This window comes from Phyllostomus discolor, chromosome 2 (genome assembly GCF_004126475.2).
Source record: "Phyllostomus discolor isolate MPI-MPIP mPhyDis1 chromosome 2, mPhyDis1.pri.v3, whole genome shotgun sequence".
NCBI lineage: Eukaryota > Metazoa > Chordata > Mammalia > Chiroptera > Phyllostomidae > Phyllostomus > Phyllostomus discolor.
The window spans coordinates 169,401,041-169,427,865 of record NC_040904.2 but is presented as its reverse complement, the minus strand read 5'-3'; the positions used below and the strand labels follow the sequence as shown (position 1 = coordinate 169,427,865).

General features: G+C 35.1%; 1 protein-coding gene across 6 annotated transcripts in view; it reads right to left on the bottom strand.

The window, feature by feature from the left end:
* The window catches only part of SCAF11 (SR-related CTD associated factor 11), a 72,236-nt gene continuing 45,411 nt past the window's right edge, over positions 1 to 26,825 (bottom strand). For 2 of the 6 annotated variants that reach the window (XM_036019143.1, XM_036019145.1), the window contains 11 exons: positions 24,007 to 24,101; positions 22,079 to 22,137; positions 12,543 to 12,598; positions 12,261 to 12,370; positions 11,229 to 11,330; positions 9,484 to 9,590; positions 6,063 to 8,837; positions 4,968 to 5,314; positions 3,534 to 3,752; positions 3,061 to 3,180; positions 2,116 to 2,805 (listed from right to left, as the gene is read on the bottom strand). In XM_036019143.1, the coding sequence (XP_035875036.1) occupies positions 2,659 to 2,805; positions 3,061 to 3,180; positions 3,534 to 3,752; positions 4,968 to 5,314; positions 6,063 to 8,837; positions 9,484 to 9,590; positions 11,229 to 11,330; positions 12,261 to 12,370; positions 12,543 to 12,598; positions 22,079 to 22,137; positions 24,007 to 24,101 (4,137 nt within the window). In that variant the 3' untranslated portion in view covers positions 2,116 to 2,658. Of the gene's footprint in view, positions 2,806 to 3,060; positions 3,181 to 3,533; positions 3,753 to 4,967; positions 5,315 to 6,062; positions 8,838 to 9,483; positions 9,591 to 11,228; positions 11,331 to 12,260; positions 12,371 to 12,542; positions 12,599 to 22,078; positions 22,138 to 24,002; positions 24,104 to 26,825 lie in introns of those variants that run through there. The other 4 variants (XM_028532862.2, XM_028532861.2, XM_036019147.1 and 1 more) reach the window with 4 other exon arrangements.

The window sequence follows — 26,825 nt, the reverse complement described above, 5'->3', positions numbered from 1 at the left end:
TTTATCAAAAGAATTTATTAGAAAATAGTACACACTACACGTCTGCTTATGAAGAGCACGGATTCCGCAGCCAGCACTCCCCCCTCAGACAGCGTCTCCCGCCCACGGGCAGCCCTGTGCTTCTGAAGCTGCACCTTGCGGATGGGACCCTCCAGCAGTGCACACTGTGACCATTTACCATTCAAAGGAAGACAATGAAGAAATTGTGGTAAGTACCAGGGGCAAAAGCACAAAAATTTGGAATGTTCAAATAATAAGTAACTACTTTCAGTCTCAAAATTCTAGGCATCACTGTAGCCTCAAACATTGGTCAATGTGACTAGTAAGTTAAAGGGACCAAAGTTTGAAAGGTCAAGTTAATATTGAATCTTCATAAATACTGTGATCCCACAAAATGTTTTTGATTAAATTTATGTCCATGCAGAATTAACATAAATTTCTGAAAAAAGCAAGAATGGGGAATGTTAAAAGCATGTATTTTTAACATAAAGCATGCACTTTCTAATACATTCTTAAATATTGCAAAGTTTTCAAAGTTTGAACTCTCATCCAGTAACATTCTTCACTAGCTATTTTAAATGCGGTCTACCCAGCACCCCAACCAGATGTGGGGCACACACGTGTTGTTTGAAAGCAAGACAAACGTAACTCCTGGCAGCGCTACTGATGATATGCAGCTTGACCACACCACGCCACCTAGTCTTTCTTCAGAACTTATTTTAAATGTTTGCAAAAGATAACTGGTGTAAAGCAAATTTTAAGATGTCACCCAACCCCCAAACATCACTGAAAGAAAATGAAGGGAAAAAGTAGGTATTCTCTGACGAATCAGTTCAGGCAATGTGCTACAAAATCTTCAGAGTGTGAACCAGCTTTAACTCAAAATAGATTTAAAGTTCACACAATTGTTTTTACAGCTCAAAACTAAAACAAATGAGGATGTGTGCATTGGTATTTAAAAGTCTTAATATTTTATTGGAAGAAATATACTTCTAAACTTCATTCCCCATCTTCATCTAAACACAAACTTTAATTAAAAATATATACAAATCAGTAGAATACCAGTATTACTAATGCCCAGAAATGCAGAATAAAGATCAAAACTCCTTGGAAATATTTCTAACAGTTTTTGGGATTACACTCATAATCTAATAAAGATTATGAACTAGCACAATCATTACTGGGAACATAGTTTCAAAATATTTTGCCTATCAAAGCTAGCACCAGGAAAGTACTGTGCACATGAAAATTGAGAAACACATAATCTTTATTCACAAAATCACAACCCTACAGAGTATTGCTCTTGCTCGTTCAGCCAGTAGCAGGGCTGGTCTGTCTCACTGAGGCTTCTCTCTATCTTCAGTCACTAACATCTAAGCAGCTTTCCAGTTATTTGGTGTCTGTTGAAAATTGTTACTAGAATAAAAGATTATCATGAAAGACAACCAATTTTTTCTTCCAAAATGCCAATTAAAACAATGGCACTATAACACTTTTCACTTACCTTTTATAAAAATTAACATATTCTAGTATTTAAAAAAACCAACCAAATCCCTAGTCCCTGAAGGCCTAACCAAAACTCCGTGACTTAATTCCTCTCTCTTTCCGAGACACAAGTGTTAACGTGTCTAGACTTTTGCAACATGTTCAGTGGCCATCGTGTGGTCACCAAACCAACACTTGGTTCATTGTGAAGCATTTGGAGATTTTTCAGGTGTGAAAAGAATTTCATTAGTGATTGGACAGATGAACAACAACCTGAAAACCACTGAAGTGAGACGCATAGTTCTACCGTAGTTCCAAGGGAGGGTCACCATCACTTAACAGCAGTTCTCCAGTTGGCACAGTTAATTCATCATCTCCCATCGGTAGGAAATAGGAAAGAAGATAATTTTTACAAAGTCAGCACTTTCTCCAAACTGGTCTTCTAAATTCAGCAAAGAAGTTATACTGCCAAAGTTGTCAACCTAGCAAACCAAACCGCTTCATCTCAGTAGGGGGAAAAAAGGCACAAAGAAAAACAAGCAGCATACCCTTTATTTGGTGATACAATGGGTCAACAGTGTTCCAAAGTTTTGAACACTGAATTTTTACTCAGGTGATAATTTGTTTTTTATCTAAGCAATTTATTCAGATGTGTGCTTTAAAAATACAGATTAGGAACCCTGCAGTTGGTATGTTCTGTTATTAGAAGTATTTTTCATGGTAATACATTACTTAACTCTCTATAATTAGAGGGGAAAATCATATAGTTCATACTTTATTTTTAGCCTAGCAGAATAAATGTATTATATGTACATCTCTTCCAAAACCAGTGCACTTAGGAATCTCTAATTTATGCACTCCACCGTCCAAATTAAAATGCTGTACACCTTCAGTATCCACACTGCGACATAGTCCTAGTAAAAATGCACATTCCTTTAACCCCTTTACTTTCCCTTGAAATTGCTTGTATTGGGAAGGGAGGAGGAAAGGATATAGAAGTTGCAGTGCAGAACTAGTATTTATTTTGAACAAAACATTATATCCTATGTTAAAAAAAATAACTTTATCAAAACCAAATTTCAATCACAGTTGTGTACGATTTTCAGTTAAAGGTACTAGTTGAAATTGCACTTTGCAGGTATCTTGATAGTGTCCTCTCCAGCGCTCTCCGCTTCAGCCTATGTTTTTCTCAGTAGACACAGGTTCTTCCAGAGTTTTCTTTTGGCTCCCCTTCCGTGAATATTTGTATTTGTCTACGTAGGCTTTAACCAAATTTGCCACTTTAGTAGAATTGACTTCTCCACTCTTACTATGACAAACCTATGAAAAAATGAGGGGAATTTTTTTTCATAGTTAAAGGGAATAAAATGGGAAGCTTGGTGAAAAACAACTAACCCCAAACCAGACATTTTTCCGTATTTCATATCTCATATGAACTTATTCAAAAGGTAAAAAAGCAGGCAAGAATTAGAAGAAGCTAGTCCTTATTATTTTGCATAGACTTAAGCATTCCTTTATCAAACTAGAGAAGGCTGAAAACAGTGCAAACAGAACTCCACTAAAGCCGTAACTTACTTTATCTACTGCTTTTCGTACGATCTCTTTATATTCTTCCTTGGTGATATCTTTATTTTGGTAAAATGGCTTAATGGCCAGTTTTACCTCCTGTGCTGCTTTCTCTTGAATTTGCAATTTCTGATAAGAGGAAAATGTGTAATTACTATTTGTACAATCACATACGTCCAAAAATTTTTTAAAAGATATAAAATTAAAAGCACTCTGCATTTCTATTATTAGAAGGAGCTCATCAAATATTAGTACTATGAACACAAAATTTATTTACTAACATATCAAAAATTTCTAAAAATAATTATGAAGCATTATTAGTAACTTACTGAGCATCAACATATCTAGATAGAACCCTTCAAATAATATTAGAATTTAAGACTAGCAATAAATTCCCTTTACCACTTATACAATAGAAAGTTGTTATTTTTCAACTTTATCAGATACAAAATTAGGTAGGTTGCTCTCAACCTTGAACTTGCCTTGTCTGTCTTCGAGCTATCTGCGCTGGCTTCCACTGTAACACTTACTTTGCTTTCTGCCAATTTTACAGCAGCATCAGAGGCTTTGCTGTGACTCGATGATGAAGTATTACCAGAACTTGGTCCCTGAACTGTTTCCGAATTTCCCGGGGCTGCTGCTGGAGCAGGCAAGACTGGTGTGCTCATGTTATTACTTACATGAGAAGCACCAGGAGTACCCTGTTTTAAAGAATTGTAATCAGTTAATGAATTATTTGTATTCACTAGAAGACTTTTAGCCACATATTAGAAATAACATTAAAAAATTTCAAAGCACCCTGGCTGGTGTAGCTCAGTGGATTGAGTGTGGGCTGTGAACCAAAGGGTCGCTGGTTCAATTCCCAGTAAGGGCACATGCCTGGGTTGCAGGCCAGGTCCCCAGTTGGGGGCCATGTGAGAGGCAACCACAGATTGATGTTTCTCTCCCTCTCTTTCTCCTTCCCTTCCCCTCTGTCTAAAAATAAATAAATAAAATATCTTAAAACGTTCAAGGCAATTCCACCTTAGTACTTAAGAGAAATGTGTATTTCAGGTCATTCCTATCTAAAGGACTCTGAAGAAAAATGGGCAACATTCTTCAACAGAACCCTATTTAAATATGTCAATGTGACTTTTAAATTATATGTATATTGTAATGTTCTGATACCAACTCTAAAAACAGGAACAACATTTAAAGGACAACATCTTTCCTGCAAAGCTCTTTATGAAAATTAACTAAAGTAAGTGCCCCCCTTTAAAGATGGGAGAAGATAAGGCAGCGAAGTCAAATGGCTTGCAGTGTTGACAGCAGAAAAAGATTTAAGATCCCATATTCTGGAATCTCCTTCCCCTGTTCCTCCAACTATACCTTGCTGTCAGGACTCCAGAATTTCTGAAATGTAGTATAAAACTATAAGCAACACATGTTTATGAATTATTATTCAAACTATCTACATGGCTCAGAGGCACCTCTTTCTTTTTAGTGAAAATGAAGCACAGGTAGTGATGGATAATGTACAGCTTTAACTGGCATCTTTCAAACAAGACAATACAAGCCTCATCACAATGCTTTTTCATAAGTTCCCACCCCCTAAAGTGTCCAATAAACTAGGGAAGAATTTTAAAGCACCCATGACTTGATTCTAGTTTGACCCATGACCTGGTCTTCTTAATCTGAAAAAAAAAAAAATGTTTGGATGTCAATGACTGCATTATGTAGCCTAGACTTGATAATATACATTTTCTTACATGGGGGGTGGGAGGTGGGAGGTTTGGGGAAAAATTGTGAAAGAGGGGTTATGAAGATTTACCATAAATCTAATCAAGTAATTGTTTTGGATGCCAGGAAGCCCCTTCTTGAACATCTGAATGTTTACAATGGCTATGTTGACTGAACTTGAGTTGCCGAAAACATACCTGCAACTGCTTTCCATCTGTCTGTGAAGCCATGTAGTTGACTTGCTGGGATGGCGGGGGAGGGGGTGGTGGCGGTGGTAGTCCCTGAGATACACTGGTAGGAGCAGCTACCTGCATGAGAGGTACTCCTGTGTGCAGATGCAAGGGGAGCTGAGGATGAATATTATATGGACCACGTTGGATGTTCATCAAAGGAGCGTGAACACCCACTGGGTATGGGAAAATATTCATAGGCTGGTGTTGTGCATTCATCTGTTGCTGCATTACATTCATTTGTGGTTGCATCATATTTATAGGTAGCTGAGAACCATCACCTTGTTGGTTTGTTTGGTCTTTTAGGTTAGAATCTATCAAAAGAAAAAAAGCTTGTAAAAAAATCACATTACAGATTTCTTCAGACAGAGAAGCAAAGAACCACTGATTATAGTAAAATTAAATAGCAATTAACAGACTCAGACCACCTAAACCAATGTGCAATTATTTGACTTAATTCCATCATTTCTAAATAACGTGGGCTTGTTTTCCAAATGAAAACATTCAACTAAAATAATTTTTAATAAGGTTAGATGATAACATCCATCAATATTATCAAAGAATCAGTACCTCAAGAAACTTACTGACTAGTTAATGAAATAAACGCAAAATTTAGACTACTAAATTAGAAGCTAATCAATTTTTAATCTTCAACAGCTTCTTTCTTGCAATGTTAACCAAAAAAAAGCCAAGCAAAGATAAACCTTTACTAGAAGAGTTACTTATTTATGTAAGAACAATGATCAAAATAATTCAAGTGCACACGTATGAAATAAAAGAAATAGAAGTTAAAATGTGCATAGAAACACCCCAAATTCTTCTACTGTAGCAAACTGTACCTAAAATATTACAGTTTTTGGCAAGGTTTGGGGCACAAGTGGGATGAAAGGATATTAATGTGTATGTACATTTACATAATGTACAGTGACTGGTAAACAACTGGGATTCAGTTTAACATTATAAAATTATAAAAAGGGGTCATTTCAATTCATACAAATAATGCATTAACTTATAATCTCTTTCTTCAAATAAAAGTGTTAATTAATAAACAGAACATGTTACCCTGTTCAACGGTCTCCTCTTCTTGTCTCATCCATCCAGACTGCGAACCTGAAGGATTCCTCCCTCGTCGTGAATAATAGTTCTGTACATCTGCTGGCAGAGTCTTTCTCACAGCCCAACTAGATGCAGATGTCCACCCGGACCTGTCTGCCGGTGTATCAAATGAGAACTCTTGCTCATTTTTCCGTTTATACGGTTGCTGTTCCACAAACTTGAAAGACTCATTCCCTGAATCATTTGAATTCCCTGAGAGCGGTTTTCGGTTTTGCCACCGATTTTCATTTTGATCCGTATAGGCAAAACTACCTCTGTAAGTGCCTCTGCCACGGTTACCTCTACCACGGTTAGACATCCAACCTGAACCAAAGTTTTTATTCCAAGAATTCCCTGAATTTTCATTTCTATTTTCTTCCCAGTGGGAATTTTTTAACTTTTCTGGATTCCTGGTCCTTGGATCAGGCCCAGAATTTATTTTTTCTGTTACCCAACTGGGACAGTCATTTCTATGTTTGTCAGCAGAATTTGGATAGTCAGCATCTGAACTGATGTCATTTTTTTCTTTTCTTGTATTTTCATTCTGTTTCTCTGGGTCATTCTTTCTGTACCTATCATTTCCTCGTGGACATCTCCATCCATCATTTGCCCATCTTTCCTTCCACCGTGGAGAGTAACTGTCTCTGTCAGTTCTACCAAATGATGAACTCTTACTTTTTGTTCTAGATCTTGATGGTGACCTAGAACGAGATCTGGACCTAGACCACCTTCTGGTTCTCCTCTCTCTCTCTCTCTCTCGGTCTCTCTTCGCCCCATCTCTATCACTTTCTCTTTCTTTGCTCCGGGACCTGGATTTTTCTCTTGGGGAGGAATCTTTCACTCTTGACTGAGACCTTCTGTTCTCTCTAGAAGTCTCTCTCTTTGGGGAGAGTGATTCTGATCTTTTGCCTTCTCTAGTGCTCTCTCTTTTTGGAGATCGAGACTGCGATCGCCTTTTTTCTCTTGCAACATCCTTTTTTGGGGACTGAGACCGAGATTTTCTCCGTCCTCTTGCGGATTCTTTCTTGGGAGATGGTGATCGAGACTTCCTGCTTTCTTTTCCAGTGTCTCTTTTGGGGGATGGAGACTGAGACTGCTTCCTTTCTCGTCCAGTGTCTTTGTTAGGAGACCAAGTTGTAGATGGGGAATGAAATCTAGATCTTCGAGTACGAGGCTTTTTGGCTTTATCTATCATCTCTATTGGGCTTTCAAATGGTTGAGATACCATTTCAACCTTTTCACTTACAGAATCAGAAGATGGCACATTATTTTGAGAACTTCCCTCTGCTGAGCTTTTATTCAATTGTTTAGCATCAGCATTTACAGCCAGTTCAATTCCAGATTCATTCTGGTCACCGCAAAATGAATCACATTCCATAGGTATCATCTCATTATTGTCTTCACTAGAATGCTGCTGAATCTGTTCAATGTGTGTGTTAGGCAATTCTGTAGATCTGGGATGTTCAACCAGAGACTCAGTCTTTTCTTCTAAAGATTCGTCTAATTTGGTATTAAGATTATTTTTTAATAAATTATTTTCAGAGTCTTGACTACTACTGAAATTTTCATTCCCTGGAGTATCACACATTGCAGTTATTTCTGCATCTTCAGTTTCAACATGCCCAGGTAACTGAATCTCTGAGCTCTCAACAGATGTTTTGTCCACTGTTTGTATAATTTCACCTTCAGGGTCTTCAGAAGACTCTAATTTTGGGCTGTGTACAAGCTGTTCTGCTTTTACTATAGTATCTTTATGATCAATAATTTCTACTATAGGACTCACTATAACCTTTTCATCATTAACATCTATTATTGCTTCTTCATTAACCTCTACAACATTTTCCTTACTAACCACTAGCTCTGCATTCTCAGATGAGTCACCTAGGCTTGGTATAGATTGGTGTACTTCAATTTCAGATGTTGAACATGTAAGAAAATCATTTAGAGGATGATCTGTACATGTATCTGCTTTTAACTCTGATTCTGAAGGTTCAGATATTGGGTCTTGATTTTCTAATGGATCACCTTCTTTTTCAGAAATATTTTTAGATATTTCACTTTCTAAACAAAAGACATTAGCCTTGATATCTGTATTCTCAACTTTTTGAACTTCCTCCTCCTCCTCTCCAACTAGCACAGGATCTTCTTGAGTACAAGACTCAGAATGTGAAGTTTCTACTCTTTCCTCTGTATCGTGGTTCTCAATATGTTCCTCACTTTCTTCTATTTGCTCACTGCAACCTTTCAAGCCATTAGCAGACTTATCTTCTACATCTGTCTGCACAGTACAAATGTTACTATTTTCTTCATCTGATTGGTGCTCTTTCTCTAAAACAGGTGGCGTGTCAGATTCTGCTGTTTCATCTGCTGAATCACTGGAAGATGATTTTTCAGGGGGAGGTGCAGAGCTCCGAAGTTTCTTTTTCAGTACAGGTGGTTTTCTTCCTCTTCTTACAGACTTCCGTTTTGGAGCCTGTCTTGTTTGCTTTTCAGACTCAGCTGAAGAAGAAACACTTACAGGTGGATTGTTGTTATCTGGGGCATCACACCCAGAATTATTTGATACTGGGGATCTCTGAGACTGAGTGACAGTTTCAGCTCTCGTGTTACGTGTAGACCTCCTTGTAGGAGTTGTTGCTGCAGGTTTTCGTCTTGATCCTCTGGTATTTGATGTACCAGAAGTTTGCTTCTTTTCTTCTCCTTCTTGAGTATGTGCTAATGCATATCCCTTGTAAGAAGTACCTAATAACATATTTTTTAAAAAAGTAAAGGCATATGGTTTAATAAATGATAACAGTTTGGCTTTAGCTTATTTTACATAAAAATAGATATATATAATAGAATAAAACAAAATATATTTATGAATAAATGTATAGCTACTAATATCTGAGTAATATCAGGTGTATATCAGCTTCCTTTAATGCTACTGAAATAAGTTATCACAAAATTTGAATCCACATGGGCAATTTTATAGGGAAAAAACAAGAAAATATGTTTGGTCTGATAACTGCCATTTGCTTTATGAATTGATATTACCTAGGCAAAATACAAGAAAAAACAAGTTATCCACATATAAAGACTCAAATTATTTGTCAATAATTAATAGGAAGTAGGAGATGATACTTCTAAAGATCTATGGTTTGGATACTAAAGCCCTAAACAGAAAGGAGATTTCTAATCAGTCCTCGAAAACATTAACTTGTAATTTCTTAAGTAAGAGGGATTTTCTAGTTTGAACAATTTAAAAGTCAAGTCACTGTCCAAAGCTTTAGGACTTACCATTTAAACCTTATTTATAGCTTTTCTAAGCCATCAACACTCACTTTTAAGAGAGTGAAAAGCAGCTCATAATTTTTTAAAAAGTAGAAAAAAACTTCACAAACTTTACCAAAGTTCTCTAATGATATGGTACTTGTTGGAAAAATAGTTCTTGGCATCACAGAAGAGATGAGAGGAAGGACTTCTGTTCCAATATTCCAGGGTACAAAACCAATTCTGAAAATTCAAAACAAAAAATAAAGACATTTTTGTTCAAATGGTTTAAAACATTAAACCACAGAATTTCCCAAATCAGGTTAGGGATCTTAAAATACATTGTGCCTAAATTATATTGTGCCCAAATAGGTAAAAGTAAATTCATTGTTCAAGGATGGCTACCAACTGGCTGCAAAGAAAAAAAGACTTTAAATACATGTTTTTTTAGATAAATTAATGGAAAATGGAAATCAAGGTCAACGTACACAATAGTTGTTTCTATTTAAAATAATTCAATATTTTGTCAAGATTTTTTAGCTGTTATTTTCTTTGCTATTCTAAAAAAGTCACTTGAACAATAAAATACACAGATTTTAAGTGCACAGTTTGATGACTTTCGACCACCATCTGTATCTGCATAACCCCCAACTCAATACAAAAGTAGGTCATTTCCACCACTCCAGAAAGCACTGTCATGCTTCTCACACCCTACTTCTTTCCCAGGCAACCAAAGATTTCTGTCAAATTAATCAAATCAAGGTTTTAAAGAAATTAGTAAGATCAAAGGGAAATCTGTCCACAAATAAGTAAAAACTGAAATAGTGGACTTAAAACTGTATTACTTGAATTTTGAAGCATTTCATAGATGACATCACAGTTTCTGTCACTTCTTTGTTTTACAGTGTAAATCAAGGCCCCAAACATCAAAATATGTAAATTTTTTAAAAACCCGATTTCTGTTGCTATACTACATTTTCAAATTCCTCCATTTAACAATGGTGGCTCTTCAAAGTTCCTTGTGTCCCTAAGGACACAAGCTTCTGCATCCAAACCGAATCTACTCTCAGCTTCTTTTCTGATTCATATTTGTTCATCAGTTCAGGTCCCCTACCTAACAAGACTATCTTACCCAATACAAGGTGAGATTCTAGAGTAGGGGCAGAGAAGCTTGAAAAAAAATGTGTAACATGTACATGTACACAAATACATAACTCCAAGAAAAGGTTTCATATTATACATATCTGGACTCCCTAATTTTACTTCTATCTGTTCCAAAGTCATTCCAAGTGTGTAGGGCCCTATGCAGAACTACACTGCAATGATATATAAAATAAAGTTACAAGTAATAGGCAACAACCTTGCTCTTTATGTATAAGCTTGATTTACGTACAAGCTTGATTTAAGTATATAACATGTACCTAGCAAAGTGCTAGTAGTCTCAGGACTTAAAGAAATAGCTACATCATATAAAGTCATAAATGCCAAGGCACAGTAGGGACTTGATCAAATAATTATTTAAAAGAACACTGTGGAAGGGGAACACCACAATGAAAGCAGTGAATCAGCTAATGGCACATAGGTAAGATTGGAATGGGGAAAAAGTGGAGGGAGGACTGATCTGAATACTATACTAACAATGAATCTTATCGTTTAGGTACTCTCCCTTTCAAACAAATCAAATATCTAAATTTTAAACAAGTTAAAAAACCTTTAAAGGGCTCTTTAAATAGCAAGGTTTGTTAGACATTTGAAACACCAAAGTATAATTTCCACAAAACTGTCTTAGCAACATAACTACTAAATAAGATACATTTGTACTTAAGTATTAATGATATGCTCATGCTAGCATTTGAACACGTCAGTAAACAATTCTTTTACCTTCCAATTCCAGGTAATGTATCAGGAAACCATGACAATTCCAGTTCCTGTCTCTTCTGCCTAATTAATGCACTGATTTCATTGACTTCTATAAATTCTGTACTAAAAGATAAATTTTACACCTTCGTCAGAATTCCAAAAATGTAAGTTTGGAGAAACAAATGAGTTCATGATATATGCAGTTATTTTCATACCTAGCATTATAAATCACATTTAAAAGAATTAGAACCTTTTTCTATTGAAACACTTTAAAAATGAACTCATTCCTAAAGTTAGTCAAATAATGCTTGAATTTCTATTTAAATGATAGAATTTTTTGAAACTTAGACTAATGTCATTATTGAGAGAAAAACAACCAACACTGGTTCTAGCCCATGAACCAAAGCTACAGCAAGCAGTTCCAGCAGAAACTATAGGTGCAAGAGTTCCCATCTGAAACTATGCAAAGAACAAAAGAAGAAAATCAAAGAAGGTACGATTCCTGTAACAAAAAAATGGGTACAGTTCAGCTTCTCAAAGGCCATTCAGATGTAACTGCTTTCTTTGGTGCCTTGCTAAACTCATAAATTAAATCATAATCTGTCTTGTTAGTTCAACTAACTCTATGTGATTTTAAAACTCCAATCTAGTTATCCAAGTCCACAGACATCTATTTAGTATCAACTTCCAGTCACTATGGATTGAAGATGACTGGATCCACTTTGAAAGGGCTCTGCTTTTTAGGTACTACTGCCACAACGGAAGGAGCAGCCTACATTTCTATCATCACATAAAAAGCCTCAGTAAAACAACTTAATTTATTATTAATGGAAACAAAGCCCCACCAGCAGAGGCAGTCACTGCATGACAGAGAACATCACAAAATGATGGGTTTTTTTCTTTGCTAAAACTAGTTTATTTTCCAAAAGAAATAAAAACAGAAACAAGGTGGGCTTTCATGTTTGTTTAGCCTGAGTTTCAATTTCTACCAAAGTTAATTATAACTAAAGCATCAAGTATAAAAAGCATAAATTAATCGTAGAAAATACTAACCAGTAAGCTCTACAGGTAAAAGAAGATTCTCCAGTGTGGCTGCTAGAAGAAAACATATTGGAGAAAAAATTTCTGAAGTACTGACTTGTACACTGATTTGATCTTCGAGGCTAGAAAAGTAAAAAGAGGTTACTGGAACAGCAAACAAAAAACCTCCATAATAGTATGTAGTAGCTGTACTTAAATACTAGGTATCACATGTATTTATACCTGAGGTATTAATGTTCTGTACTAAACAACCATAAAGTATTATCCAAGAAAAAGATTTTTCAACAAACAAACCTTTATCTTTATTGTTGCATTTTTCTTTCCTCCCATTTCACGGTATTTAGTTTTTCCTGTATAAAAACACAAAAAGACTTGGTTACCTTGTCCTAATGTTTATTCTAAAAGGTCGTAAAACCAGTACGGATACCTACATATTGACAAAATAAAGTATGTAGAAAAGTTGCATTTAAAATAACACTACTTATAATTACATATTTTTTCCAGATGCTAATTTTGTCTTATCTTATTAAGCCACAGATATAAAAATATAAGAGGCCACAACAGACGAAGACGGGGAAAGCATTTAATTCTGCTATGCTTAGAGCATGAGTATTAAAGTTTTAGTCAACATTTTCTGGCACCCTATGCACGTTTAAACTACCTTGCAACAAAAAAAGTATTTGTAACAAGTCAAATTACTTCATTATCAATAATGCACTTCTTATGTCCTTTTCCAGCTATGACCTAAGAAACAGGTCCTGTTAACTCACCTCAAGCAAGAGCCAACCAGGGGTACTGGGGCCATTTAACCATGGGCACCATCTTCCAGTAAGTGCCCTCTTTCCCCCTCACACTTTACATAATTACAATTAGGAAAAGCAGAAGTGTTGATTAAAACACCTTTCTGTTACAGAAATGTTTCTGGCTGCACTGCTCATGACTTACTTTTTAGCATTATCTGTCCCATCTGGGAATTTATTTCTATGAATACATACTTCCAGGTTAAGGAGTATAAGGGATAGTTTCTGCTAACCACAAAAATTGTGTTAGCATCTTTATAGTTGACTGCTCTTGGTTTTCCTTCAGATACCAGTCAATACACTTGCTGTCTGCAATGAGCTGCGCTGGTACTGTCCTCCCTCTCTCCTCACAACTCCAGGAAAAGTCTACAATGTCACTAACAACTGGTCTTTCCTTCTTCGTCCTTGCTTGCCATGGGGGCTTACTGACTGTTCAAAAGAGATCACCCTAATTAGGTGGCCTGTTTCATGCTATTAGATGACCATATGTATCTGGGGTTTCTTCTGTCAGTCCAGTTGGTTATAGCCTATTTTTTTTTTACTTAATAGCATACTAATTTCCTTTTAAGTTACTATGCACAGCTGTTTGCTTCCATGCTAGTATCCATCCTTCACACATGCCCCACCCAGAGCTGCTGTAGCAAGTAACTTCAACACTGGGGAGTGGAATGCTGGCTGAGTCTCAGGAACTTATCTTCCTACCCTTTGATGTATATTTAAAAGATTTTAAACATTGCTCAAAGCAGCCAGAAATAAAAATGTGTGCTACGTACCCTGCCACTTCCTTAGAATTAACTATTTCCTTAGCTAGACAGAGAGCTGCTGTATTGCAGCCACACAGTGTCTCTTATTCCCTAAATGTGCTGAACTGTTTTCATTCAGGTTTCCTTCACTCAAGACTTAATGAGTGTGTACTCTTTACATAGCATTTCTTCACTTGAAAGCCTACCTTGGGAAGCCAGCATTAGTCAAAATGCTCTCTATGGGAAGAACTGTCAGTTTTCTGACCAATACTAAGTGTGAAAATCTAGTCTAAAAGCTGTTTCACAAGTTTCTGTGTGATTCTGAGATAATAGCTAAGCAGCTCCAATAATAATATCAAAAGTGTTCAGTACGAGTTGATTTGTCTGAATTGTGGTTTCTTGGTGACCATCTCACAAATCCACCCTACTAATCTATTTGCCTTTGGACAGCAGTGATATATATTTTCATTTAATATTTATCAAATAATGCATGTACAGACTTTAAGAGGTCAAACAGTGCTTCTAGGCTTATAAAGAAAAACTACAGAAACCCCACTGTTGATTCTGTTCCCAAAGCACTCATCAAATCCCTTTAGCTGTTTCTTCTAATATTTGCTCTTTATTTCTAAATAACATGCTTATACTATGCTACCTTGATTTTTTTTCAAGTTCAGATATATTCTCTTTCTTTTTATTTTTTACTGTAGAACAGATGTTCAACCCTTTTCATCTCATGGCACACATAAACTACTAAAATTTTGTGGCATACCAAGAAACATATTTTTTTGCCAATCTGACAAAAAGTAGGTATAATTTTGATTTGCTCACACCAGACAACTATTGTTGTGCTGACCACCGTTATTTTTTTTTTATTTGACAATCTAAAAGAAAAAGGTCAGTTCCCTGACTAGTCAGGTATTGCATGTCTTAAAAATTCTTGCAGCAAAATGGTTGAAAATCACTGCCAGAGAAGATAAAGACTTTTTCTCTTATACCATCGATCTACCTATCTCCTTTCCTGCCTCCATCCTGATGTTCTTTTTGACATATCACACTTGATATAAGCAATATTACATTAAAACTATATAAACATTATTCATGGCTGAACCATATACTGAATTATTATTGTTCTTGTACAACTTGTTGCTTTTCCTAGTTAACAACTGCTGTATTTTTCTCTTCCTTGTTTTCTTCTATTATCTATCATTAATTTAGCTAACTCTACAACAAAAGTATAAATCTCTTACTGTACTCCAACATAACTCACCCATCAAGTTTGTTCCCCACTCTCTTAGAAATATTCTCCCCTCTTCTTGCTCTAATCTGAACTGGTAACTCTCTAAAAGCTGCTGTTCAATTGTCATTCTGGGATTCCTCTGTCATTATCTTAATAATCCCCAGTATCTTCTTCCTGGATAGGAATTCATTTTCCAAATCTCACAGTGTTTCTTCATTACTTTCTCATTTAGTGAAGCATACACAACTTTTGGTGTAAATCTGAGAAAAGTGTTGTGAGAGTGAATCTTTGCACTCAGGTGTGTGGGAATGTCTTTAGTCTGCCCTAACATTTGATTGATAGTTTGGCAGGGTATAGAATTATGTAGTTTAGTAATTCTTTTCCTCAGAATTTTCAAGGCATTGCTCTACTGCTCCATCTGTTGTTGATAACATTCTGTTATATGTGGTCTGTTTTCTCTCTCTAGAAGTCCTTTGGATATTATTATGATCTGCAAGGTTCTACAATTTTAAGGAGCATTTAGTGTAGTTCTTTCCTCATGTACTAGGTGTTAGGTTATTTCTTTATCTGAATACACACACCCTACTAGTCTGAGAAATTTTCCTTTGTAGTACTTTCCTTGATAATGTTCTGCCTTTTATTTTTCCTTTCTAAAATTTTATTATTCAGTACTGAATTTCATAAACTACTACCCTACCATCTCTTTGACTTTTCATCCTGCTGAATTTTTTAAATGTCTGCTATAATATTTTTAATTTCCTAAAGTTTTAGTCTTTTGTTGTTTCATTGATGACATACCTTTCTCTTCTTTCTGATGATACTAATTTTTAAGTTCTTTCCTGCTTCTCAGCACTGGGTTGTTCTATCAGGTTCCTTTTGTTTCTGTTGTGGTGTCTGTTATACTGACCAAAGATTTCCCTCAAATATTTGGTGATCCCTGATTGTTTATGGGACACTAAAATATTAATTGAAAACAGTGTGGATGGGTGGTCATAACCTTCCAACCAATGGGTTTCACAAGCAGAGATCTGGCTATTTCATTCAGGGACTCCCAACTGTCACTATCTCCTAATCTTTTCTCTCAGGCAACACAATAAATATTCCAGAAGATGCCTTCTATCTCTCACACTGGAAACAAGCAAGACTGTCAGTGCTTTGAAAAATCACCAGAGGTAAAGAATTAGAGGCCTCAACATTTGATTTAATTTCCCTCTCTTTATTCTGTTTTTTTCCTCTATTCTGTGTTAAAGATGTACTTCATTTGTGTTAGAGTTTAATCTGGTTCAACCACTCACTCTAGAGAGAAAGCCTCCAGCCTCTGCCTGGGTAGTGTCCATTCACTACCCTGTTTGGCCAGGAATCTGCAGAATAAACTGCTTTAAAAATGTTAAATCAATTCTATTTTTGACACCACCTCAAATCCTTGCCTTCAGAGATAATGGAAGCTCCCAGACCCAAGACAGTCTGAGGTTCTACTGTATGTGAAATGATTTAATTCTTAATTCCATTCTCCCCATGAAAGGTTTAGGTTTCACCTTTCTTCTAAGAGAGTTTACCATTCACCTGGTATAGTCACTTTTAAGCTTCTACATTGTGGATTCTCTTATCTGGTGTCTCTTCTCTCTAGTTCCCTTAAGATTTTTCTTTTCATTTCCTTGTCATTTTAGTAGGGTTCTGGGAGAGATCAGAGAATTAAACAGGTGCTCAATCTGCTATGCTTAACTGAAAGCCTGTCTTATTGTTTAAATTCATCATATCTCAAATATGTCTTGTGAACCACTAATCCCAAAAGATGTTTCATGAAAACATTTTTTTTCTATAACATAACCCCATAGAGTAAAGGCTTTGAGCTTAGAACCCAGTGCCTGGCAAACACCCAATTAAAGTTTGATCAATTTATTTCAAAATTAATAAAGCTATAATTAAATTAATATAGAATATACTAAAGAAGCATTCCATTAAGAAATTCATGAAAAGGGGATATTTTTATATATAACACCATTATAAACTCTTAGCCCCAAGAGCAAAGTACATAAAGGAGGTTAATATTTTAAAAAGTAGCATGATAATTCAGTTATCTAGTTTAACTGAAGAATGAAAGTGACACTTCCTCAACAAATTTGCCAAAAGGTTTGCTAACCTTTTACAATACTACTAGTAAGGCAACACTAGCTTCATTAAATGAAAAAATTAGGTTAAATAGTTTATATAGTTTTCCTAGAGTCATAGATGATTTTAGTTGAAAAACTAGTATAAAACTCAAAGGGCCAACTTCCAATAAGATTGTCTAGTAGGCCTAAGTATTAACTAATTTTCTACTAATAATTTCTAATCCAGATAAAAGAAGTTCAGAATGTCATATGCTCTATTCATTAGTTTGTGTATAACATAAATAATTCCAGGTAGAAAGTCACACATAAATGTTCAAAGAACAGCCCCTTCCTGATTCAAAAAACCTGAAGAAATTAAAGTTGGTAAAACTTAGTTCTTCTAAAATCTATCCAAGCAATCCTAAATAAAGAGACGGACATTTTCTCAAGATGTTCTTTTATGAAAAGAAATTTAAATTATCCTTAGGACGCCATGCTTCTTGCCCAGTGTAACTGGGTAAATAAAGATGTACTTCATTTGCACAACTTCCCAGTAACTCTAGCTTCACCTTAACTTTGTTAGTTCTTGCTCAGTTATGATAGTTTCATTACTGCCCCTGAATTCTTAGACAATTTACAGGTTCTCTGAGTCTTCTAATAAAGCCAGTTGTTAACATCTAAAAAATCTCATAAGAAATGAGGAAATTAAAGGTAATAATTCTTAAAGGCTCTATGGTTTATGAACTTTATGAACTTCAGCCTAAAAAAAAAAAAGACTGATATCTAGCACATTTCTGAAAGGTAAGGCAACATAATCAAGGTTAGTTGGTCTATTAAGTATGGAACAGACACTATACTGTCAAAATGATAATTGATTCTATTATGAATTTTTTAAATCTCAACAGTACATCCAAATAAAGCTACCAGAATAAGGCAATAATCTGAGTTACAAAGGCTGCAGACAACCATAAAGTGAGAGGTTTTAAGGTGGGTAACACGAACTCCATCACGCTTTAGATTATTCTGTAGTGAGAAATCACTGGATATGTTAGCTCTGTGACCTTGGCCAAGATATTAAGCCTTTTAAAATTGTTTTAAAGTTTATAATTATGAACTATTTTAAACATTCCATAAAGTACCCAAAATGACACCTACAGAGTAGGTGTAATTAATGTTAATATTTAGCCATTTTTACTTACATCGATCTATTTGTTTCCCTCCTTTCACTAGAGGAAGCTACTTTCCTGAAATTAGTGGTATCATTCTCACACTTATTACTTAAGCTTTCCAAGTTTTAGTTACCTGTTTGTTACACCCATTGATCAGTTACCTTTCATTTTCAGAGAGTTGTAGCCAAGGGCAATCAAATAAGTACTTAATAACATTATCACTGGTAAATGCTACATAGAAAAACACAATTACTACCCATAAGAAACTTAAAACCTAGGGAAAAAACGCAAAACAAGACAACATACTGTCACTGAAGTTAACTCTACAGCCTTGAGTTATGCTATGTGCTACTATGAAGGGAAAATGGTCAATCAAATTCTTAACAGTACATCTTTTTAAATTACAGAAAATTTCAAATATAAAAGGAAAACAACCTAAAACCAATATCCCAACCTCTATAATTATTAATTCATGTCTAATGTTAACTTATCTACTACCTGCTCTAGATCATTTTGAAACAAATTTTTTACATCAATTGTATTATTGTATTTATACAATTGCATCAAATGTATTTATACATTGTATAAATATTTCAGTGTATAACTAAGTCTAAAAGATAAGTGCCCTTTGGGGGGAAAAATCCATAACACCCTTATCACAATTAAAAAAAAATTTAAAAACCCCATTAAGCCCTGACCAGGTAGGTGACCAGGTAGGTGGCTCAGTTGACTGGAGTGTCATCCCTGCACACCAGAAGCTTGCAGGCCTGACCCTCAACCCTCCTTGTGGAGCATGGGGGGGGGGGGGGGGGACAACAAAACAATGTGTCTTTCTAGAGTCTCTCTTCTCTCACTTCCTCTCTCAAAAAATCAATAACCACATCCGAAGGTGAAGATAAAACAAAAAATACCAATAATTCCTTAATATCAAATACCTAATGTTAGATTCTCCCCAACTGTCCATAAAGTTGTATTTTTTACAACATATTATAATACGGATCCAAATAAGATCTACACATTGTGACTGGTTGGTTGAATGTCTCTCTTTTTAAATCCTCACCCAAGGATATGTTATTTTTTTACACTGATTTTAAAGAGAAAGGAAGGATGAGAGACAAACATTGATATGAAAGAGAAACATTCTTCAACTGCCTCCCATACAAGTACCTCCACCCAGGTTCCAACCCACAACCGAGGCTTGTGCCCTGACTGGGAATTGAACCCATGACCTTTTAGTGTACAGGATGATGCTCCAAACAATTAAGTCACACAGCCAGGACTCTCCGTCTCTTAATCTACAGGTTATCCTCCATCCCTATTAAACAACTTGGCACTATTTGACTGAAGAAACCAGGCCATCTGTCTAAATTTAGCTTATTGCATCCTCTACTTAACATGAATCTCTCCCTCTGTACATCTAATAAATTAGTAGTTAGACTTAATGAAATGCAGGTTGGTTTTTAGCTTTTTTTGGTCACATTATTGCATATTTATTGTTATATCCTTCTATTAGGTTATTTAATGTATGGTTGTCTTTCCTTTTGTGATGCTAACAACCACTGCTGATCACTTCCTAGAACTATTAATTCCATTAGTGTACAAAATGCTAATATTCAAATTCTATATTTTTATCTTCAATTAAATTATTTGCCGAAATACTTCTAAAAATATTTAACTTTCCTTTACCACCTGTTCAATTATCTTGATACACAGTTTACTTAGGGAAGCAAGATAGATGCCTGGATCTTTCCTTTTTACAAATGGTCCAGTTTTCACAATGAGTTAACTTTTTAGCATCCTCCAAAATTGACCATTTAGTTAAAGTAAGTTTTTTTAATCCTCACGCCAGGATAAATTTATTGATTTGAGAGAGAGAGGAAGGGATAAAGAGGGAAAGAGAAACATCCATTTGGTGTACAGGAGAGAACGAAGCTCCCACCAACTGAGCTATTCGGCAAGGGGTGACCAATTAATTTTTATGTTTATTTAAACCTGAGTATTTTCATTAAACATAATACCTAAATACAACCAACTATTTCACCAGGTATATAATGTATTCCAAAGCAGAAAAGAAAAATAAAACTGGCCATGTTAGAGGTATTTAACTTACCAAGTAAAAAGCAACATTATAGAAAAACTAAATAGATAATTAGTAAGTAGCTAGCACCCAAAAAATGAATCCAAACTCATTCATTTAAGACATTTCCACATAATTACCTTGATCACCCACTTATAAAAGTAAAATGAGTATTTGGCAAATGACTTCAGATGTCCAGACATCTTCACTTAAGTAGACATGACATTAGGTTATAGGCCTTGGACAATGTTAACCTTCTGGCATGAATAAATTTCTTTAAGAACTATAAAATTAGCCATCCAATGTTAAATTAGCTTAGGATATCCACTAAAAACTTGTTTAGTAAATCAATTCTGAACTGTAAAAAAATCTCAAATGCAAATCAATCATAGATTCTTGTGGTTTTTACTACACTGAAATACTTTAGGTAAGATTTGCCTAGGTTTCTCTCTCTAAAAAGAAGTCCAGGCAACAGATACATACATAAAGAGAAAATTGTAATTAGTCTTAAAACAAAGATCAACATAGTGAGAGCAGGCCAAATTATCTAGAGAAAATGTATAACATCATTTAATCTTAAGAAAGATTAAATTTCATATCAGATCCAATAGTTACCAAGTAAATTTTATATCAGATCCTACAGTTACCAAGCAAAGTCTAACCATTAAAAAAGGATTCTAATCTACAGCAATGCCAAAGAAAAACAAAGAAATTTGATATCTAAGATTCTTTAACAAAAGAAAAATGTTAATCTAATCATTAAGTCCTTTTAATATAATTTCACTTTAATAGTAAATTATCAAAGGCAGAATACTTATTAATCTGTAAATCTGGAATCTATAAACCTCTGAGATCACGTTAATTAAATTCAGAAATCACAGTAACAATATTAAACTTGGTATTCATAATGTAAAAAAATCAAGTTGATTATCATTTACCTTTAAGAGCAATGAATTCATTAATTCTTTATATTTATGAAGAAATTCATTGCAACCTAACCTGGAAATTAAATGCTCACCTCCTTGCTTATGAACAGTTCATAGTAAGCTGTTCTTTCAAATAAAACAAACAGGCTAAGCTCCAAGGAGGAGTCACAAGATATTATTGTGCTATTTTTCTCAGGATCTGCCCCAAATGATTCCTGTATTGGAGAACTATGTACTAGATAAGAACACAAGACAATATACTGAATATTTAACTGCTTGTATAGATAAATATGTAAAAGGTGCTTTATTCCAAAACAAAGTTTCAAATTAGAAGTACAGCCAAACCACCACTTCCTTTGGCAATATGAATTAACACTGGCACTGTCACAAACTTCTCTTGCTACTACAATTACTGGTCCACTAGGTTAGTTTATCCCTTCTCCCCTAAGTTCTTCTGCACTAGTGAGTGAAGTAAGACCATAACGTATGTAGGCTGCTAGGCACCAAGTAATTGAAAAATATCCTTTCTTCTTTGCCTTTCTCTTTCTCTCACTTACTCATGCACTCTCCCCTTCCCTTCCTCCAAGCTTAGCATAAAATAAAAATGGGCAGGAAAAGCATGATTCCATGAAAGCAGTTTGCACAGGATTTCACAGAATGTACAGAGCTCGAAAGAGTTCTGTGCATGACTGTTTTGCAAACCAAAATGTTACTAGTAAGAACTCTGACTCAAGCACGAAAGTGAAAAACCAAAACAAGGTAGAAAACAGAAGTAAAAAGCCACTTACTATGCATCTTCAAGTCATAAAACTTTGCACTTAATAGATCTTCTCCTATGATTTTTTTCCTGTAAACATCAGAAAAGAGGTGAAATAATTAAGAGGAAACTGCCATTTTGCTCATTTATTACCAATTCCTTGCCTACCAAAATGAAATTTATTAAGCACTGACTTTTAAACTCTAGCAAAGAAAGAACAGCTAGTTGCCATTCCCCATTCCAGTGACTGACAATGGAGGTTTACTACCAATAAACAAAATACCATTGCAATCCCTTTCTCTAGAACTGGCAGAAATTATCAGAAAGAAAGGGTGTCTGTCAGGGTTTTACTGCTTCAGAAGGGTCAAGCAACACTGAATGGAAAGACTCTGAAAAGAATAAACTGTAAACACCCAATAGCTAAAAGATTTTCCACCTTGGGAGAAATCATTTAAGAGTCTGACTTGATGGGCAAAAGCAAATTACCTATTTGTATGTTATTTCTGCACAGCACCCCCTACCATAAATCCCTGAGAAAAAGCAGTTAAGCATGCGGACCACCTCAACCGTGTTACACAGACCCATTGTATGACCCTATTATAGGCCATATAGTGATGACCACTGCACTCTCAGTAAGAGCCAAGAGAACTGGGGTAATTCTGAGAAAGCACAAAAATACATATCTATGACACTGTCACAACCAGTGTTAGGAGCTGTATTAAGAATAAAGTAGGCAAAGGTATTTCTTAATTATGCCTGGGAAAAATGTGCTACTATCGGCCATGTAAACATATGCATGAATCAAAACTGACTCAGATACAGTTAAAAGGAAATGTAAATAAAATCAAATCTAATGCAGTTACATGGGTTTACAGGTAGGCTCTTGTACTGGGTGTTTCATGAATCCCTTAAAGTCATATACAAAGTTTTGTCTGTAACTATGTTTTATAACATGATTTTCTGGAAGAAGGTGTCTATACAGTTTTCTTCAGATTCTTAAAGAAGTCCATGACTTCCCAAAAATTAAGATCTAGAGAGCTAGAGTGTTATAAATTAGTGGCATGATTCAATAAATCTGACTTCTGCCAACTATTTTGGTAACAAAATAAATTTATTCTCTGAAGAAATTAATATTCTAATGAAATGAACTAATGAATTACAGATTTAATTATGAATCTGACAGTATACTGACTTAACCATACAACTTTTGGACAGCTCTAAATGTATTTCAGATCAAAACAGACTTAAATTTTGTAAATACCACAAGTTATTTTATGCCTTAATAATAAATTAATTTCCAGTACCTTATGAACTCAACTTAGGTAAAAGATATGTTAGATACCTATTATACTCGAGTACTAAGCACTGTATTTCTAGGTAATTATGCTTCAATAATAGGAATTAAACAAACAAATCCAAACATGTTAAACCTTTTAAAAATGTAAACATTTGTTACAGTAGATAGCAAGTGCCTGCTACAAGACAAAGAAGCAAAATGAGAAAGATGGTAAGTACTTGAAATAACTATCTCATGAATAGTGAGTTACATCATTGGTTACTTTCTACTTTTTGTCCATAAAGACTAAAGCAGTGCTACTCAAAAATATGGTCTCAGTACCACTACTTATCCATTGTTGGTTGTGATTATATGCAAAAATGAGTAAGCATTCATAAAATTTAACAAAAACTTTACACTGTTGTAACATTTTATTTTATAAAAATATCAATCTAAAAGCAGATTAGGATAAAAACTAAGAAAACCAATTTATCAAAGATGGAGCTCAAATTATATTTTCAGATTTCAGCTGGTCCTTCCTTAAATTATTAAGTATATGCTTTAAAAGAAGCAATTAAACACATTTAAACCACATATCATTTTTTTGAAGTACTCAGTTTTTCTTTACTAGTTATTTTCTGGTTCTACACATTTTGACTCCACTTCTTAAGTTCATTACTAACCTCGTACAGATTTTAGAATTTTCATGACTGAAGAGCTGTTTCTTAAAAGAGCTTTCATTTATCTTATCTTTTGTTTCTCTTGACTGTACTTGAACCTATGAGAAAAGCAAAACCACCTATTTAGAGTAATAATCTAGCATCACAAATGATAACCTATCAATTTTCCCTTGAAAAGAAAAAAATTAAAGAAACAAAATTGTCTGAATGAAACTCTAGCCCAAGTACATATGCTTATTCATTCAAGCATGCTAAACCATAAACTTAATACCTATGCTAAGCTCTGGGAAAACAAGAGTAGGAGATAGGCACGTAAACAGATTAAGTGCTCATAGTAGAGATATAAGCACAGATCAGCATATGCACTGACTGAAAAGTAACTCTAGGAAAGACTTTAATGAGTAAATGATTTATGAGTTGGTCTTAGAGAATAAATAAAATTTGTCTAAAAAAATTACTCTAAATTAAGGAAAAAACACAGACGTCAATCCAGATGGGAAGATTAGTAGGCTATGAAGTTGATGTAAAGTATTAGGACTGGATTATAAAGGGCCATGAATAATGAAGTAATTCTATAGGAATTAGAATAAGTGAGGTTTTTAAAGCAAGTCAAAGAGATGATGGAATTTGTTTTTTAGGATTAACTGTGGCAGTGATGTGAAGAATGAAGCAGTTAAGGAAAGACTATAAAGGCCAGGAAAGGAAACCCAAAGAAAGCTCTTAGAACACATGGTCAAGATTTACACTGAGAAAATAGTAACTAGCCACAGGAGCTCCTGAGCACTCGAAATGTGGCTAGTCTGAATTGAGACGTACTGTAAGTGAAAAATATACACAGGATTTCAAAGACTTAGAACAATAAAATGGAAAAAACCTCTCAATTATTTTAAAATATTACATGTTGAAATAATATAGCAGATATGTTGGATTAAATAATTACAAAAATTTGTTTTTGTTTTTTACTCTTTTAATATGGCTATTAAAAGGTTTTTTAAGGATTTTACTTATTTGTTTTAAGAGAGGGGGAAGGGAGGAAGAGAGTGTAAGAAACTTCAATGTGAGAGAAATACCGATTGGTTGCCTCTTGTATGCACCCTAACCAGGGACCTAACTTGCAAGCCAGGCTCATGCCCTGCCTAGGAATTGAACTGGCGACCTTTCAGTTTGCAGGACAACACCCAACCAACTGAGCCACACTGGTCAGAGCATGGCCATTAAAATTTTTAAATTACACAGTGGCCTGTATGTTTCTATTGGCAGAACTGGTCCAGATGGCAGCATGACAGCCTACAAAGAGTTAATAGCAGAGGCATGGAAAAGGGACACATTTAAGACATTGAGCAGAAGTAACAGGCAAAGATGGGGCAGAGAGTAAAAAATTAAAAACACCCTGATGATTTTTGGATTTGTTAATTTTAGATTCCTTTTGTATTATAGATGGAGATATCTAACAAGTGGTTGAAAATACAAGTCTAGTTCTATGGAAAAAGATCTAGGCTAATGACAGAACTTTAAAGAAGACCTAGGGAGAAAGTATACCTAGAGAATTGAAAGGAAGATCATAAAAGGCAGGGGTCCCCAATGTCCACCCCGTGGACGAGTACTGGTCCAGGTCATTAGGAACAGGGCCTCGCAGCAGGAGATGAGCTTGAATGTAATGCACCTGAATCATCCCTATACCATCCCCACCCCCGCCCCCATCCCTGGAAATATTGTCTTGCACGAAACTGGTTCCTGATGCCAAAAAGGTTGGGGACTGCTGCAAGGAGTCCCAGTGATTTAAGAAGAGGTAAGGGGAGCCCCAACCAGGTTGTTCATTGGTTAGAGTGTCCTCCCAAAACGCCAATGTTGCGAGTTTGACTCCCAGTCAGGGCACATACAAGAAGCAACCAATGAATGCATAAATTAAGTGAAACGACAATGGAACAACAAATTGATGTTTCTCTCTCTCTCAAATCAATAATTAAAAAAAGGTAAGGAGGGCAGGGAGGTGGGAAAGAAGATTGTAAAGGTCAGATATGTAAAACAAACACATACATAACACATACTTACATACATACCCATAAGAGAAGTATAACCTAGAAGCCAAAGGAAATAAGAGCACTCAACAGCATTATATGCAGAAATGATGGGATTGGCCAGTTGGCAGTTTATTCTGGCCCTTAGGACAGTTTTAGTAGGACAAACTGACAGAGGTCAATGTTCACTGGAACTGGGAATTGAGAAAATGAAGTAAGCAAGTGTAGATGCCTCATTCAAATTCAGTTGTAAAAGGAAAAAGATAATAAAGTGAAGAGTCAAAAGAAGCAAAGGTCAAAGGAAGATATTTAGAGTCCATACATTGATAATGTCATATATAAGAAATCCCTTTCAAGTTTGACAACAGTGCACCAAAATTTTAAGCACAAACACTATTAATAAAACAAAATTCTTATTCCAAGCAACAAACAAAATCTTACTGAAAAATATCTTTGGACACTAGCTCATGTTAATGAATCATTAGCAATATAACATATAGTCTAGAAAACCAGAGAACATGTCTTTCAGAGAAGTCATGCTTTAATTTAGATTATAATATAACACACTAATATATTTTCTTCAAGATGTATGTTAATTTCCATAGATGTCCACACTTAAACAATTACAACAAAATCATTTTTCATGTGTCTTTTTATTTGAGTTGCAGTCTTATTTGTACATCGAGACACATATACTAAAAACCTACCAAAACAAAGTACGAATACCTAAAATGAAACCATCTAATTCTTAAACAGTTGTATTCCATACCCCTTCCTCTCACACAGACAGCAAACAAGTTTACA